Below are 17,139 nucleotides of genomic sequence, written 5' to 3'. Positions count from 1 at the left end.
ACGTAGAATATTCTACTATTACCACTTGTTCTGGCCCACCTCTGAAGGATATGGGAAACTTATACTACATTTAATGGGATTTGACCTTTTTATTTATTTATTTAAAAAAATTTTTTTAATGTTTTTATTTATTTTTGAGACAGGGAGAGACAGAGCATGAACAGGGGAGGGTCAGAGAGAGGGAGACACAGAATCCGAAGCAGTCTCCAGGCTCTGAGCCGTCAGAGTTCGACTCAGGGCTCAAACTCACGGACCATGAGATCATGACCTGAGCCGAAGTCAGACGCTTAACCGACTGAGCCACCCAGGCGCCCCGGGATTTGACCTTTTTAGAACAAAGTTTCATGACTTAGTTTTCCAAAGTATGGCAAATCAAGAGCCTTAATGTTTCATATGTATGTTTCATGTGTGTACATATGTGTGTGTGGTGTAATACATACCACACATGCGTGCACACACACACAGACACACACACACACACAGACATGAGTTAAGGCAGCAAGGATTTTTTTTAAGGACAGGTTTTAAACTTTCACAAGCATAAAATATTTTCTTACACTCAATCATGAATATGATTTTATATGACTTGTTAATTTTGAAGAGTAAATCATACTTTTTCCCTTAAAATGCAATGCTCAGGCAATACAGTACTGTGAAATAATGGTTTGGCCGTCAACTTCCGCATGCTTTCGTTTTTCAATTTTGTGAATGGGGATTTTGATAAAATATACATTCTTTGCTTAATGTGAAGACCAGTGAGCTAATCCTTGGCAAACCACACTGAGATTCTCCAATGAAACCAATTTCCTAAGTATAAAACATTAATCTAGACAGAAAATACATGTGAAATGCAGAGCAATGCCTGCTTCATCATGGCCCGGCATCTTCAAGGACGTGTACATTACCGGTAGGAGACCCACATGACTCCTCTAACGTTCATTTGTCAAATTAGATAAAGGACATACACATCTCTTTTATAAACTCTCTTTCAAAAGTTATGAGTCACTCATCTACGTTTTTCAGTTTAAACTCAGGTCAGTTTCTAATAGAAGCTGTGAGTTAGCTTCCAACATTAAAAACATTTTCCTATCAATGCTGATACCTTATATGAGGTAAGGAAGGGAGACAGGTGAACAATAGAGTTAAGAAATTTCTACTTCTCTTTCTTTTCTTTTTAAATAAAAACACTGTAAACCTTACTTGCAATTGTTTTACAGCTCAATTGATAAGGTGTGTTCCTTTTTTTTTTGTTCAAGAAAATTTAAAAGCAACTAATTTAAATATGCAAAATTATCTTGAGTTGTTCATACAAGTGAACTTAAAAGCCGTGCAACACAGGAAAATTAAGTAATTATGCCTCCAAGTTATTTACTGCAATTAAGCTCATTTATCATATGCAAATTAGTGCAAACTGGTCTCATTAGTTACTAAATTACTCAATATGAGCTGAACAATGTAGCACTCCAGTTTGTAATGAAAAATCCCTGTAGAGGCAAGCAGTATCAATTAAGCTAATTTGCATATGCAAATATATTCACTAACTTTCTCTTTTTCTATATTTAGTTTTACATTTTCTTACCATTCTGGATCACAGGGAGACCAAAGGGTCTCTCACCTTTCTCTCCTTCTTCTATCATGGCTAAAGAATACCTCTATTATTTGAAGTTCTTGTATTTTATTTTAGCACCGATATCCAGCAGGATGTCACTTTGCCAACAAGGACCACCAGGAGTAAGAATATGCAACTTCTTAGAGATAATCATTTCTTTTGTAAGTTTCAAGAAAATAATAAATAAGGGTGAAATTCCAATTCATCAATAAAATGGAAAACAGACTTGAACATTATCATTCTCTTTCATAGATGTTTTAAAAACAGTGCCATCAAATGTAAAATGAATGTTGGCTTGGCTAGGCGGAAGCTTAAATAAAATAATTTGGATCTTTGCAGGCGTCAGCTTTGGAGCTGTTTTAGGAATTATTCACTTCGCTTTGTCCAGATGTTTGAATCGTACTACTCAACCTTTTCATAGTCTCTTGCCCAATGAGATTCAAGGAGATGCTTGGTACCAATACACTTGGCATTCTCTACTTCCAACCTCGACGTTGTTCTAGACAGCTTCCTCTGCCTATACAGCTCATCTCTAAAGAATCGTTTTCTTAGTCTTCTACAACTGAACCAGGCCTAGAGATGGGAGCAGGACTGTGCCTAGAATACTTGAATAATAACAAAGATATAAAATGTCACAAGATACTGTTTATTTTGTTTTCCTTACTACACCAGCTACAAATTTTTAAATATTTCTGGCAGGGAACTTAGATGTTTTCTTCCAATAATAATGCTGCAGGACCAAAATAGTATTACAGACAAACTAGACAGGACTCCAGGATACGTCCCTAACCAGTCTTCACAATGTGATGAATAATGGAAACATGGACATTTCAATGTAAATCTTGATTTGATTTTTTCCCCCAAATTTGATCCCAAACAGCTTTTTAAAAAACCTAGCCTCCTCTTTTACTTGAGATATGACTCTACCCTGTATACTATGGATGAGATGTTGAGAGAAAGAAAACCATCATGATTAAAATCTGACATTTTATTGAGGTATCTGGTGCCATCCATCTCACCCACATAAATCTATGACTGCTTTGCCTATCAAAGAGAAAAATAGCTACATTTGAGTTCCCTTCCTTCCCACCATTTTAGGTAAATACATACCTTAATTCAACTGCTCTGCTAAGGTAATGGCCAGATTTATGGCCTTCTTCTACAAGAAGGTTGTTCTACCAATAAATGAGCCTTCTAAAAACACTCCCCTAGTTTTTCTGGGGAAGACAGGCAGTCATGCAACCATTCTTCCCAGCCTTTTCTGATCCACCAGCAGTCAGAGAAACTCAGGTGTTATAATCCTACAATGTTTTTGATGGTTCTCCCTTGGTCTCTCTCAGGAGACCTGTCCACAGGATCCTCTGGTAGCTTGGGGCTTGAATGTTTTAAGAGCAATGCAAAATTTCTTCATGTCCAGAAATATTGCAGGGTCAATGACACAGATATGAGAGGGTTCATGGAACACGGCCAAGCGCAAAGTGACACATAGATATCATGCTTCCACTATTATCTCTCCTTAGGGCATTTCTTAAAGAATATTCTTTTTATTCTCCCAAGACAGCTTCAATAATAAAACATGTGGGTACTTATTAGGATTGTATTCATCTAGCTCACAAAATTTTATTGTAATATCTACAACTAGTTAGGGCTAAAAACCACTTTTCGCTCACTTATATATACTTATAGTATGTAATAGCTGCTAGCAGTGATCTGTATTGCCCAATGTAATATAACATATATGTCTCTCTCTGTGGTTCACCATAATGTGCTAATAGTGAATACAAACATGAACCTTAAAATCTTCCAGGTACAAGGTTTGATGTGATTGTTTTGTTTTAACACCTGTGAGGTGAGTAAATGCAAAAACAATACTGCAATTTTAACTAACAATTATGTAAGCATTATTTACAGAAAGAAAAAAAAAACTTAAAACCGTCTGCTGAGGGCATGCAAATAATTAAAGTACTCCATTCATAAATCTGCACCTAAGGGAAAGTCATTCTACTAGTTAATTTTATGAGGTACGAAGATGATATTTGTGACTATTTTGTGTTTCATTAACTCTGATAAGAACATATGAATATTCTATCTGATCTCTAAATTGGGAAAGTAAAAGTAAATATCACTCATATTTCTTGGTATTAAGGGAATCATGAAGTGGGAATAACAACGCCCTAAGAGAGCTTCTAAAGCAGGAACCAAATGGGTGCTTAGTCACATATACTATATTCAGGAAAGATCCCACATAATGACCTGAAGTTCTTGAATTTTTTTTTTCTTAGCTTGTGCAAGAAGCACAATTCCTAATCTTGACCCCTTGCCCTTCTGCTCCTCATCTGATTAATACAAGTCAAAGAAGAACAAAGTGAACTAAAATGACTTGACTCAGGCCTAATACATACACTCCACAGTCCTGCATGTGCAAGGCTGGCATCACCTGAACCCTCAACTCTCCTGCAGAAGATCCCTCTGCCTTAAAAGTCATGCCTGAAACAGCTACAGGTTCACTGGGGCCGTAGTACTGGTCAGAATCATTATGGAAGCTTTCACGGGAATGATGTGAATGGCCACCCTAGAATCGCACAGGGCACAGCCTAGGCGATGGCCTTGCCTCCACCCACCAGTAGTAGACCATTAAAGTGGAAAATAACACTGCAGCAGTTGATTTTATATTGCTAAAACACCATTAAGTTAAATGTTCCCCCATCTCAGCAGGAAAAAAGTCAAACTGTAGAGGACACAACATTTTTATATTTTCCTTAGAGAAAAATGGCTAATAGGATATACGTAGCAAAAACACACACTGCAGTCCACAGGATGGGTGAAGCAAAAATTAATGAGTCTATGTTCATCCCTCACCCCCAACTCTCTACACAAAGGAGTCCTTAGCCCACCATCACATGAAACGTCACTGGGGACACAGGCAGCAGGGAAGCCTGGGCACTTGGTGCAGAGAAATCATAGGCATTTTCTGAGCCCCATTCTGGCATTCTGAACTGACTTCTATGTCACCTTCCAAATGCCACGGTTCCCATGCCTACCTTTTTGACCACATAGGTTTTTATGAGATGTTTGCTAGGGAAGGAAGGGGAGGAAAGAGCAAAGAAAGAATTCATCCCTGTTCTCATGAAGTACTTCACCAGGAAGTCTGCAGACTTCACCAGGAACCCTCCTGGTGAATCAACCAGACTTCACCAGGAACCCTCCTGAAGGAAAATATGGAAACCATCTTATGCTTGCAGACCCAGTGGGATATTGTTCAATGTGGTTCTGACAAGGGTCTAGGGGCTCAACAGTCTCCTGCAAGCAGGGAAGAAAACTAAGACAGCTTAGAGAAGGCTTTTCTTGTTACTATGACTTTCCAAGCCCTTCTTACCCACAATTCTAATCTTTCATTTAGAAGAATACATACAGCTTTTCCCACTCCTTAAGTACTGGTGTTAGAATCAAATGATATGAAATTCTAGTTTCTATGACAATTTCAAAATTATCTACTGCAACCATGCTTGCAGGCCTGAATTTCTTGAAAGCCTCCCTACCAGGATACTTATGCTTCCCCTTGGAGCCAAAGACTTTGAACATATTCCAAATGTGGACAGCCCTATTTAGTTTTCTTGAATAAAGGTGATTTTTTTTTCATCCATTTCTCTCTCCTGCACTCTGAAGCCACATGGAATAGCTAATACTTTTTTCACATGACATCTTCAAATAGAGAGGACATTAATATCCCTTTTAAATCATGTCTTTTCCAAACTAAATTTCACTAAACTCTCTGTCCACTCCTCATGTAACATGAGTTTCTAGTTCATGCACCAGTTTGGTTATTCTATTCCAAATGACACTCAGTTGTCTATATTTTTCTTAAAACATGTTGTCTAAGTTGGGTGTGACCAATTCTAAGAGCAAAAGAACTTAGCAGCCTCATTCTAGAACCCTTATTCTCTCAATGATGCCAACTGTTGAACTGACATTTGGAACAACCATTATATATCCTATTTCCATTAAGCTTACATTAAACTCCTAAGTTTTGCATTTTATATTAAATTCTTGCAGCTCCCAAGTCACCCTTCCTTAAAGACTTTGGACTCAAATTTCAGAAAGGATTGAGAGGATAATAATCTGGGGCTACTGTTTAGACCATTTGTTTCAGTGACTAAGTCTTATGCATTGATTGCTTCAGAATATAAACTGAAGTCATCCTGAATCACATCAGAATCTAACAACGTATACAGCATGGCTCATACAAAACTTACAAAGGAGATTCTGAACAAAGTATGTACAGGAAAAAAGGAAATAAAAATTTAAAGACATAGGAAGAAACATCCCCTCTGTATCCCTGAAACCAATCTACCACAAAGGAACTGCAAATGTGTGCATGATAGAATAACAAATCCCAAAGTGTACTTCAATAAACATCAGCTATATAGGAACTTAACAGACATTAGCAGAGAAATGTCAGAATAAACAAAAATAAGTCAAGTAAGGATTTTCAGGGCTTAAATGTGCAAATGTAAATTGTGACATCTCAGACCTAAGGAAACATCAAAATTATCTCCAAAGTCTGTTAAAAATCATAAACTTCTGGGCCTCACCCTGAAGATTCTGCTTAGTAAGAATGTGTCCTTCAAACAAGTATCTCAGTTGATTCTGAAGTTTCCAGCCAATGAGCCAGCTCACAGAACTACTGGGATTTGACCAGGGAGAATCTGATGCTCACAGTTTTCCTGGGTACATACTCTCAGAAACAATATGCTAGATCCAATGAAAAGCATAACTAGTTTTTTCAAATAAGCTGCCTACATAACCCAAACATGTCTGCTTTTCTAATCCTATATAAGAAATGTATCTTACATAGTTTAAAAAAAACAATCTTTGGCCATGTCAACATTTATCCTGGTAGCAGAAACACTGTAAAACAATTATCCCTGGATGTGTTGAACTCACGGCAACGTCGTAAGGGGAAATTGTTTTGGAGTAAGCGAGATGCTGAGCTTGGGATGCATCTTATCCAGGACTAAATAACTGTAGTTCTGTCCTCGTAACCCTCGCATTTACTTGTCATGGAATTCATTGGCCAAATCAGTTATTATTATTTGTCTCCTTTTACTTAGAAATGTACCTTAAAATTTCATTCTGAGAAAGCTTATAATTTGGGGAGGCAAACGTGAGGATTGAAAGCGCTTATGAATACAAACTCAAGCAAAGAACAACTGAAATTTGGCAACACATAAAAATGCCACATTACTGTCACAACAAAATTTTGCTCTTCCAAAAACAATATATATAGCTCCAAAGACACACACATATATCCACTTACAAATGCAGCACACACACAATCATTCTGGGAACAGCCAGCTACTATACATTGCACATCAACTGCATAGTGCAATTTATCTCAATTATTACAGCACAAATAATACTTGCCCTCCCTTTCTCATTAATATTCTCTCAAGAGATGGCTTTCTAAAAAGAAAAAAATAAATTCATAAGAATTTCATAATTGCAACATAAAACAATAGTCATATACACAGCTGATATCTAAAAATGTATTTTAAATCAAGACTAAACACATGGATTTTTCTCAGTAAAATATAAGCAAGCTTCTTTCTCTTTTAGTTACCTGCAAAATGTGACTTCCCAAATGTGCTTCAAATACTTCAATGGCCAGTGCACTGGGGCTTCTCCTTCGTTGTGCACCTATAACTTATTAAAAAACAAAGAAGAAGAAAAAGAAAGAAAAGAAGAAGAAAAAAAGTTAAGTTGGAGCTCTGAATCGCACCTTTTAATTTCTAATTACATCACTCATCTAGTTACTACATGAAACATCTGAAAGAAACCCAGCCTCGTGTTCATTTCGATTCTGCGTTGCTGAGCAAAAGCAGAGACTAGGCTAAATTTTCAACTCAGAATATTAATTTATGCAAACACTAACCAACTACATTCAGACTTTTGTTCTTTTAAATTTTCATTTTGGACTGTTTTTCCTACACTGGAGCAAAAACCTGAACGTTTACAACATTCCTTTAAAACAAATGGGTAAACTATTTTTCTTCAAACGTAAGGATTGTCATTTTTAAAGCATACGGTTACTGCCTCCCCCACCCCCTGAGCCATCACCCCAGAGACCTAAACTTTTCCTATCGTCTAGGCTAGGAAAAAGCAAACAGGAAAATTTTTTCACGTTCTAGGGCAATAATTTTATTACAATTTAATAAGCACAACATGTCAGATAAGAGATTCCGATTAATGACTGTTTGTGCTAGCGTTAAATGTCTCAGGATGGCTGGATCTCATATTTAGCCAACACTCACATGCAACTATTCCTACAGGACCCACACGAAGCCCAGGCGGACCCTTGCCTCCAGCGTGCCTCACCAGGTCAGTGACCGTTTTCTTATCTGAATACTCCGGTTCCCCTACTAACTTCTCGTCGGTGCTTCCCTTCCTGAATGCCCACCGTGTGTTGTCCGTGGGCACCTGCACTCAAGGAACCCCCCGCCAATCCTCAACAAAGGGGAGCTTAATGCAGGATATTTCTCAGATCCAGGATCAAGGGTCTTTCCTTCACTAATATTTTTGCATGAGGTCATGATTTGCTTTCAAATCTGTTCCGGGTATTTTTTCTTTTCTCTTTCTCCTTCTCCTCCTTCTCCTTCTTTTTTTAAATAAGTTCTCAAACACAAAATTCTGCTTTACCATAATTTGTCAAGGATATATTTAGATCTTTCCCTTATTTCCAGCAAGTCAATTTCTCAAGTGTTCTTGCTTTTCTTGACAATGTTATTATGAACCTCTACCTTCCTCAAACCTACACACTATGAATTGAAAAAAAAACAAAACCCAAATCCCTACCTTCTTACTTCTAAGAACACTTTCAGCTAGTTGACAAGAAAATTCCAGCAAAATGCTGCTGGGATAATTCTGCTTCATTTCAGTTACTAAGTCAGTCAGTTGGATCCATAGCTTAGTAGGGATTATAATATAAATGTACTTATGATTATTGTGCTGTGCAGAAGTAGGCAGTTTACCCCCGCAATTGTGAGTTAGTGTCTGCAGTGTCTGAAAGGCACTTTGAAAATAGCATGGGTGTTAAGTATCATTATGACTGGCAAGAGGAAATAAAAGGGGCATTTTTTTTTCAATGGGAAAATTTATAAAATATAATTGAAGAGTGATTATTATCAAAGAATATTCCAGCTGGAAGGGATCTTAGAAATCTCTATTCCAACTTCCTCATTTGCCTCAGAAGCAAAACACACAATAATTTTAAAATAGAAAACTCAGTTTTCTATCCTAACATTAATCTTTGCTATAAGTATAGACTTGGGATTTTTAAAAATTTAATATTCAGATATATTTAAGACACTACTACTGTGTGTGTATGTGCACATTTCTGATTAAATTCCTATTCTAACATGCACATTACTCCCTTCAAAACTCCTTTGGCATTTTTGATAATGCAGCTGTCTTGCTGAATACTGTTTTCAGTTTCTAGAGTGTTAATTGCACATTATGGTAGCTTGGTGTGAATGATCCCACATGAATAAAATCTGCAGTCTTTTTTTTTTTTTTTTTAAGATTGTTGGGGGGAGCTTCTGGGAGGCAGGAGGGTTGAAAAACTTCAAAAGTGTCCACTCTCTTTTTGAGGCAGTAATTAGGATCCAGAAAGCTCCTTATTAATAACAGTTCATAATTTATGGGCATCTCAGGACTCCCAATTATCAAGTTCAAAATAAACCACTGCACTTCAGAGAAGAAATGGGCTGGTTTGAGAGAACATAGATTGTTCTCCAAAAAGCTGGATTCAGAAGAAGGCCAGGAGAGCAACAGCCACCAACCTACAGAGGACCCTAAAGCTTCACAGAAAATATAAGGAGAGGTTTATTTACTAGGAGGCCCAAGAGGCATGCTCCAGTAACAACAGATGGCAGGCCAACTGCCTCCTGGAATGATAGGAACATTGACTTTAGTGTAGTGCTGCAGGGGTTATTCAAGCCTGGCCATTGATGGCCTTTCTTTTCCTGCCTTTTCTTCACATAGGGCTCAGGCTCTACTCTCAGTAAATGCTGCCAATGCATAAATAGTACGGAATTTTATTAAAAAAAATTATTAGTCAGTCTGGGGATCCCACATGTCTTCATCAGGTCTTCCATCCGTGAGCCCTACCTGCATAGTTATTCTTCTTTGTTCCTCAGATCCTCTAGAAACGAAAGGGTGCGTCCCAGTACATGCTAGCATCACACACAAGTATCTTGTAAGTGGTTTCATGCTATTCTATCCCATGGCATTTTTATGGCACTGGAACTTCTCTTGATTTATATGTTTTGCACTTATGCAGGTGATGTGGGGCTGTAATGACAGTTCCTAATTTTACAACCAACATAAATATGTTAAACAGGAGCCCATTATGCCCCCGGTTGAAGCCCAGCTCTGACTCCAGCATTACTGGTAACGAATAGATGTTAAATATGCGCTTCTTGTTTTGTATTTTGTAGCCTATCGCATTTGGAGAATGGAGACAATAATCTGGTAACTCAGGAACAATGCAGATGCAGTTATTCTGTTCCTCTACGTTCATCTCATTCCGCTAACAGAGTATCATTAATGCCTAAGAAAAACTAAAGAGGTGTTTCCTCCGTGAGTCCATCATTTTCAGCAAAGTAATACACAGCTTATGTATGAGGCTCTCTCAGATTTTTGATGTTTGGAAGTTAACAGTTTCTAAAACCATGTGGTTGTCTAGACGCAACGTACACTTATTGATGAATGGGTCACTGTTTCATCTCATTTACAGACATATCTCACTTATTTGTCTCCTCAGATAAAAGACATTATCTTTTGAAATTTAAAGAGCACTAATTAAATTAACCGAACAAAAACACAAAACAACACATTGCTAAACAAATGGAACATGGAACCCTTATCTGTGATTAATGTGTCCCTGACTCACTGACAGTGAAGTGTGAGAATTGTGTTAATTGAACAGCTTATACAAACAGTTGAAAGAAAGAAAAAAAAACAGCAATACAGTAATTCAACTTCAAATCTGATTCAGCATTTACTGAGTATCAACTTGCTGTTGAAAATCGCTAACTACTGTAAGGTAGCTGGTGTCATAAATCCTTATAAACAGTCCAAAAGAAAATTGTAAGCAATTCAAAACAAACCTAGGCCCAGCACCTAATTATCAACAAACACCGCAACACTCATGTTTTGCCAGGGTTAAAAATAAAGCACCTAGAGTTTTAAGAGACTTTAAATGCAAGAAATATATAGAGCGAGGGATTTTTAAATATCAACCAGAGAAATTCTGATTGTTTCAGGAATCTAAAAAGATACGATGAATCATGAGAACTGTGAATTTGACTTTTTTCTCATTAAAAAATGGAAGACACAGAAGGAAACCACAATCTGAAACATGTACCTGAAAAATTAGTTCTGTCCCTCAACAATGTCAGCAAAAATATTCCAGTATAGACTCTGCCTAGCTCGTGAGGTGGTCTTTGAGAATTAATTCGGTGCAGTAAAAGATGATCCCCCTTTTGGGAAATAGACCACACACCCCCAGTCATATTCCTACCCAGCACTTGTCACCTTCGGGGATACACAATCGCCAGGAAGGCTGAGGATTAGCGCTCAGTGGGAGTTTGACCTATTCAGCCAAAAGGTCAGCTTGCCACAGAAGAACCCATTACAAAACAGAAACAGGACAGCTCAGTGGACACACATAATGAAAGAGGAAAAGTCTAGGGCCCTACTTGCCTTGTGTCCTGCACTGCCCTTTTCCTTCCTAACTCTCCCCAACCCCCATTTCCAGAAAGGGTGGAGCTGCCCCAGCTCCCAGCACCCAGGGTGGTGCTGTCTCACCAGCACAGTTCACAATGGGAAGGTAAACCACAGGCAGGAGAGAGAAGGGGGCTTGTTACTTAAGAGATCATTTGAAAAAAGATATGTGAAGAGGAAGATGATATTGTGAGTCAGGGTTTCCAAAGGATGGTTTTATTAGGAAGAAGTGGTCATTGGCAAGTAGGAAAGACCACGGCAGAGGCATTTTCACATCCAGCCCCCCTCCATGGGGAGCAGAATGGCAAAATGGATAAATGCAGGTAGTATTTCAAGAACAGAATCACCCACCTAGTAAAAAGGCAAACTTTATGGCTGCCCTCTGAACCCATCCTTCGAGGGGCAAGGCTCTGTTCCCACACTAAGCATGGGGGGTAGGGAGGACGAAAGGGCATGCTTAATGGAATCTCGGACATCACTCCCTGGGCTTTAGCACTTGGGCTGAGCAAAGTCAGGGTCTGGGAAAGAATGAAGTATAGAATGCTTAATGAGTCTTTCCATGGCTACCGAAGAAAAGAAAAGGGATTTCCCTTGAAGAATCTCAATTAGCCTCCCCTCACTGTAGGCCAAGGGAAACCAGGAAGGGTTTTCCCAGGAGCCTAAGAAGTTTACAAGGAGAGTGTGTGTGCCTGTGTTTCCCTATCAAAATAACAATTTCTACGTCTTTACTTAATATGGGACCTAATCTTCAATCTGAAACTGGTCCTCACAGCTTTGCCTACTGCCCATATCACAATTTGCATCCTTTCAACCGTAAACCCTTCACTGGTTGTGCATGGCTTAGAAACCAAGGGAATTTCAGGTTGGGAAGGAGAAGGGACACTGGAAAAAGTAGAGCTCAATACCAACTTAACAAATACAGCAGCACTGTCACTGAAACTCTCTTGTCCCCAGCACAATATATGGTGTTTCCACACAATTCATCATGTTAATATCTGAAAAGCAATAATAACGAAGCTTTTTCAATATACTTTCACCAATATTAGTCGTTGGTTTTTTTTTTTCTTTTTAAAATACAGATGACCAAAATCAAGAGTCGGACACTTAACCAACTGAGCCACCCAGGCGCCCTAGTAATTTTTAAACATCACAAAATACATCTTTATAGTTCATATCCCAGAACCCTATGAACACATTACATTACAAATTGAGACAAAAGAGAGGTATTTAATCCACTAAAATAATTGAAACTCTAAAAGGTCTTATGCCAATTTAAAAATTCTTTGATGCAACACATGTTTAAACTTCTCCCACAATTTGAGTATGGATTGAATGCATTAGTCAAAAGCATTAGAGATGATATGACTGTGAAAGTATTAATAAATATAAATACATTGTTTAATTTGGGAAAAAGAAACCATGTCTGCTTTTCTCAAAAAAAGGAGGGGGGGAGGGATACCTATATGGCTTTAACTAGTAAGAACTAAGGGGAAAACATGCAAACTTCAATAAATCTGGTTAGCTTAGGGTTTGTACCTCATGCATTTCTTATCTTCTGAAGAACTCAATCGTGGCCATATGATTTTGAAAGACTTTTCCTTATGATTTTTGACATCAAAATGGTAAAGTCATCTAAGAGGGAAATAGCACCCAAGCACTGCTGTAATAAGTCTGGACAATGCTTCCGCGCATTTGGTCAGCAACAAGTTACAGGGACTTCTTTCACGCCATTGTTTCCTTTCGAAGACTTTGTCCCCTCTGCCTTCCTTTTCCTGGAAGGAAATGAGAGTTTCTAGCTACCAAATAAGGCACTTCTCCATCTGTAGCTGGGGAAAAGGAAACATAGCCTTTGTCTGACAATCTGGTAGTTACTACTGGAACTATTATATGTCCCTCATAAGGGCTGCGATAAAGGGTGATTAACATTCTTCATGAGAGAACTGAAACTTCCCGTTGACAATGAAATTCTTAAGGCAAAGGGTTAAGCTGCTGCTTAGAGTGACAGCACCTGAGAGAATGATGAAGCTCTAACATCAGCATCTCTTGGAAAGAAACCTCGGGAAGATGCAGGCGTGATCCACAGTCTGTGTGGGGTACATGCGGGGAATCTTTAAGTGATTCCAGAAGACACAGGCAGAGAAGAGCAGAGCATCAGACCGGACAACAGGTGAGAAAATGCTTGTTAGAAATCTAACAGGACTTTGCAAAAAAAGGAAGATGGTGTTACTTGATTATTGCCATTTTACTTTCTTCATTGTGTCAAAATAACTATATATATATATATATATATATATATATATATATATATATATATATATATATATATATATATATATAAAGAGGGCACTTTTAAAGGACCAAAGTCCTACAGTAACTTAAAAGACATCCAAGACTTTACAGAATGTTTCTTGGCTTCAACAACTTGCTACATGGGCTGCTTTGGGGTGTAAAGTTTAAAGCTAATTTCATCCTCTTTGCACAGCAAAGGGTATGAGCATTTCCTCTTTTCTTTACAAAATAAATAAAGGTAGGAAGGTTATTGATCATGACTGATTCCAGTCTTTCAATCCCAGCAGAGATATGGAATATGGTGGCTTGCACTCCCTCTCCACCCGGGGAAGCTTAAGGAGTGTGGCAGTTATAAGGTGACTTCAGAATGAAGGATGTAGAATCTTTGAGTGGTGGGAGTCTTGATTGTTACCTAACATGAACCCAGCCAGAAGAGAGAAACGATTTCTGGCTTCAGGCTACAGCAACAAACACATACTGACCCTTAACACACGGCAGCTGCTCTTCTAGGTACTAGGCATACAAAGATGATATAAGATGCAATCCACTGCGTGAGGCCATGCTGTGTAATAGAGGCCAAGTGGGCCATACAGACACTGGCTGGGGCTCAGAGCCTGAACAGATGCCTGCTTCCTGACTACGATGGGCAGGCTATAGTTTTGAGTTTCTTCTTTTGTTGTTATTATTGTTTTTGTTCTTATTCAAATTCCCCTGCTTCCAATGACCACTTTCCTCTACAAATCGCCCACTCTTTGTCAGGAAGAAATACTGTGTGTTCTCATGAATTAAGTGCATAGTTTACAAAAAGGACACCAAGTACTCTCTGATCACAGCACTTAAAGGGAAAAAGAGATCACATCAAATTTGAGATTTCAATGCCAGAGTCACTCTGCAAAATTTACTGCTTATCTTTTAATTGATAGAAATGATCTCCCTCACTAACAAGCTGAAAATATTTTCAGAATTTTCAATTTTTAATGGGGGCTGGATTTGGTTTGCTCCCTCAGTAGGGTCTGGAGAGAAAATGCAAGGCTTATACTTTCATTTTGAAAATGCTCTTAAAATCTTTTCAGTTGAGTGCTACCATATTGTTGTCACCCCTTCTGACCTCAGGGGCTCAAAGACTGTTAGGGACATGATCCTAACCCAACAGGAAGGGGTAGAGATTAGCCATGAATCACTATGATGTAGGTCAGCACTTGATGGTAAAAGGAAGAGGTCCACATCTGTTATCTTGATTTTTTTCCCAAGCCTGATCCCAAAATTTCATGTTATGACATTTGTAACATCTGCTACAAATTCTGAGGTAAGTCAGGCACAACCTTATTACTTCTAGTCTAATGCTCCATTCATCCTTCAGGCTTTCCCAGGCCACTGATATGACAGGGAGTGAAGAAACGCTGGATTGGAAGGAAGCAGCTTGTGTTTCTGTGGGAGGAAGAAGGCAATGTCACTGGCCCTCTCCCTCTTCTCTTCCTTACGCATCCATTCATGTATTCAATCATATTTGTATTTCCTCCCCTACACGCCCCCCCCCCCTTTGTGCCACAAAGCTTGGCAGTGCATTTAGGGACTTTCTTTCTTCCCAAAGTATGGTCAACATAAATAGCTCCATGAGGCACTGGGGTGTTGGCCCAAATGACACAATGTTCTGCTGATAATAGCACCTGCTTGAAAGTCATTCTGATCAATTTCCAAAGCCTAACCGTCTCAGGCTACAGTATTACATTTATTCATCCAGAACTCAGTGAACCCTTAGCAATATGAAAGATATTAACCTCGCTGACCTAGGTGCTGGAGATCTAGGCCAGGCTCCTATTTTCATTTATAGATGCTTTCTTTTTATGTCAGCTGAAGAAAGCTAAAAGCATCCATGGAAAATATGCATTGAGGCTCTGTTCTGGGCTGGGCACGGTTAGAGAATATTCAAATGAAAAGGTACCACCATCCTGACCCTCCAGGCGATCAGGGTCTAGTAAGCAGAAAGACACACCAACAAATGAATAACATATAATACATGTGCAACTACCAACTCAACTCGGGATGCGTGCAGGGAAAATGGGGGCAGGAGAGGCCTCAGAAAAGGGGTATAGAGGAACTGGGGTATGGAAGATGAGGTCACAAGGACAGTGAAATACAGCAGTCAAGACCCCGAGTGCTCATTTTGGCATCATATACTGAAAAAAAAAAAGATTCTGGGATCTACTGGTCATATGTGAAGGACAAATGCATGTTAACGTAGTTATGAATAGCAAGGCGGTAGGCTCATCTTCTTGCCCACTCCAACCTGCTTTCCCCTAAGCGGCAACACCACTGGACTGTCACACTCCTACAGTCACTTGCGAGGCTGGGTACTCACCCCCCAATACCACAGCACTTTCTTGAGGCTCAATACTATTGCTTCATAGTCACATGATTACACCAACGAAGACGAAGGTCCACTGAGCTTGGTGTGAAATCCCTGACTTCACACTGCTCCCGAAATAGTAAACACACAGCTTATGGCAAAGCCCCTGAAGCAAACACCCACCTCACAGGACCCAGAACATCATTGTGTGAGATGACTCAGTCACCAAATGGGCTGTCACATCACCTGGGGAGTTCTGAAAGGGATGACAGTGATTCAGGTCCTTATTGTAGGATGCCTGATTCCTTCCCCAAATGCTGCCTGCCCTCTGCTTGCAGGAAGAGTTCAATGGCAGACGGTTATGAACAGGGGAAAGGTTTTGGGTTCTGAAGTCAGGCTGGCCCCGTTTTGAATCCTTCATTTATCCCTAATTAGCTGGGTGGTTTTGAACAACGTAGGCCCTGTGGACCCCAACTTCCCGTTCTGTCAGAAGGGTCACTGTTTCATATGCGAGCCATGTGGCAAACCCCTGCCCTGCCTTAATTTTCCTTCTGGAACTTCTTCACCTATTGTCTCTTCCTCCACTGGTCTTTTACCTTCATAGCTAGAGAAACTGTTTTGTGTACTGCTGAAACCCTGACAGAATAGGGCCTGGAACACAGAGCGTGAACAGCAAGTAACTGTGAAGAAATGAACTTTCTAGAGCCCAGTGCTGAGCCCAAGGGAGGCGTTCAGGACATATCACCTTTCTCCTCCTTGGTATGAAAAGCAGAGGGTAGGCCAAAGATGGCTGTTCTAAATCTCTATCTTTATTCCAATTTTAACAGGATATCGGGACTACATTTTGCCTAAATATTAGAAATACTTAGGACTTATTATTATTTTTTTAATATTAGGAATATTTTGTTCCTCTGTATGTTGTCCCCGGTGTCTGCCTTCCCTGTGGCATGATATCAAATCTACAGTGTCACCACAAACCCTGTGAGCCAACTGCAATCAGGGCCTCAAACCAGTGCAAACATTTCACACATACTTGGGCAAAGAGCCAGAAATTCACTGAGTGTCAGCAACTGCCCAGTGAATTTTCCTTTGAAGGATTCACTCATGGCCT

General features: G+C 39.2%; 1 protein-coding gene across 9 annotated transcripts in view; it reads right to left on the bottom strand.

Annotated features, from left to right (window-relative positions):
* Nucleotides 1-17,139, bottom strand: part of NPAS3 (neuronal PAS domain protein 3) — an 853,174-nt gene that overhangs the window by 434,584 nt on the left and 401,451 nt on the right. For 6 of the 9 annotated variants that reach the window (XM_027065563.2, XM_027065562.2, XM_027065566.2 and 3 more), the window contains one exon: nt 7,230-7,306. In XM_027065563.2, the coding sequence (XP_026921364.1) occupies nt 7,230-7,306 (77 nt within the window). Of the gene's footprint in view, nt 1-7,229; nt 7,313-17,139 lie in introns of all 9 variants that reach the window. The other 3 variants (XM_053224352.1, XM_027065564.2, XM_027065567.2) reach the window with 1 other exon arrangement.

Source organism: Acinonyx jubatus, chromosome B3, assembly GCF_027475565.1.
Source record: "Acinonyx jubatus isolate Ajub_Pintada_27869175 chromosome B3, VMU_Ajub_asm_v1.0, whole genome shotgun sequence".
Classification (NCBI taxonomy): Eukaryota; Metazoa; Chordata; class Mammalia; order Carnivora; family Felidae; genus Acinonyx; species Acinonyx jubatus.
Note: the sequence above shows the minus strand (reverse complement) of the source record. Positions and strands in the feature narration are given on the sequence as shown.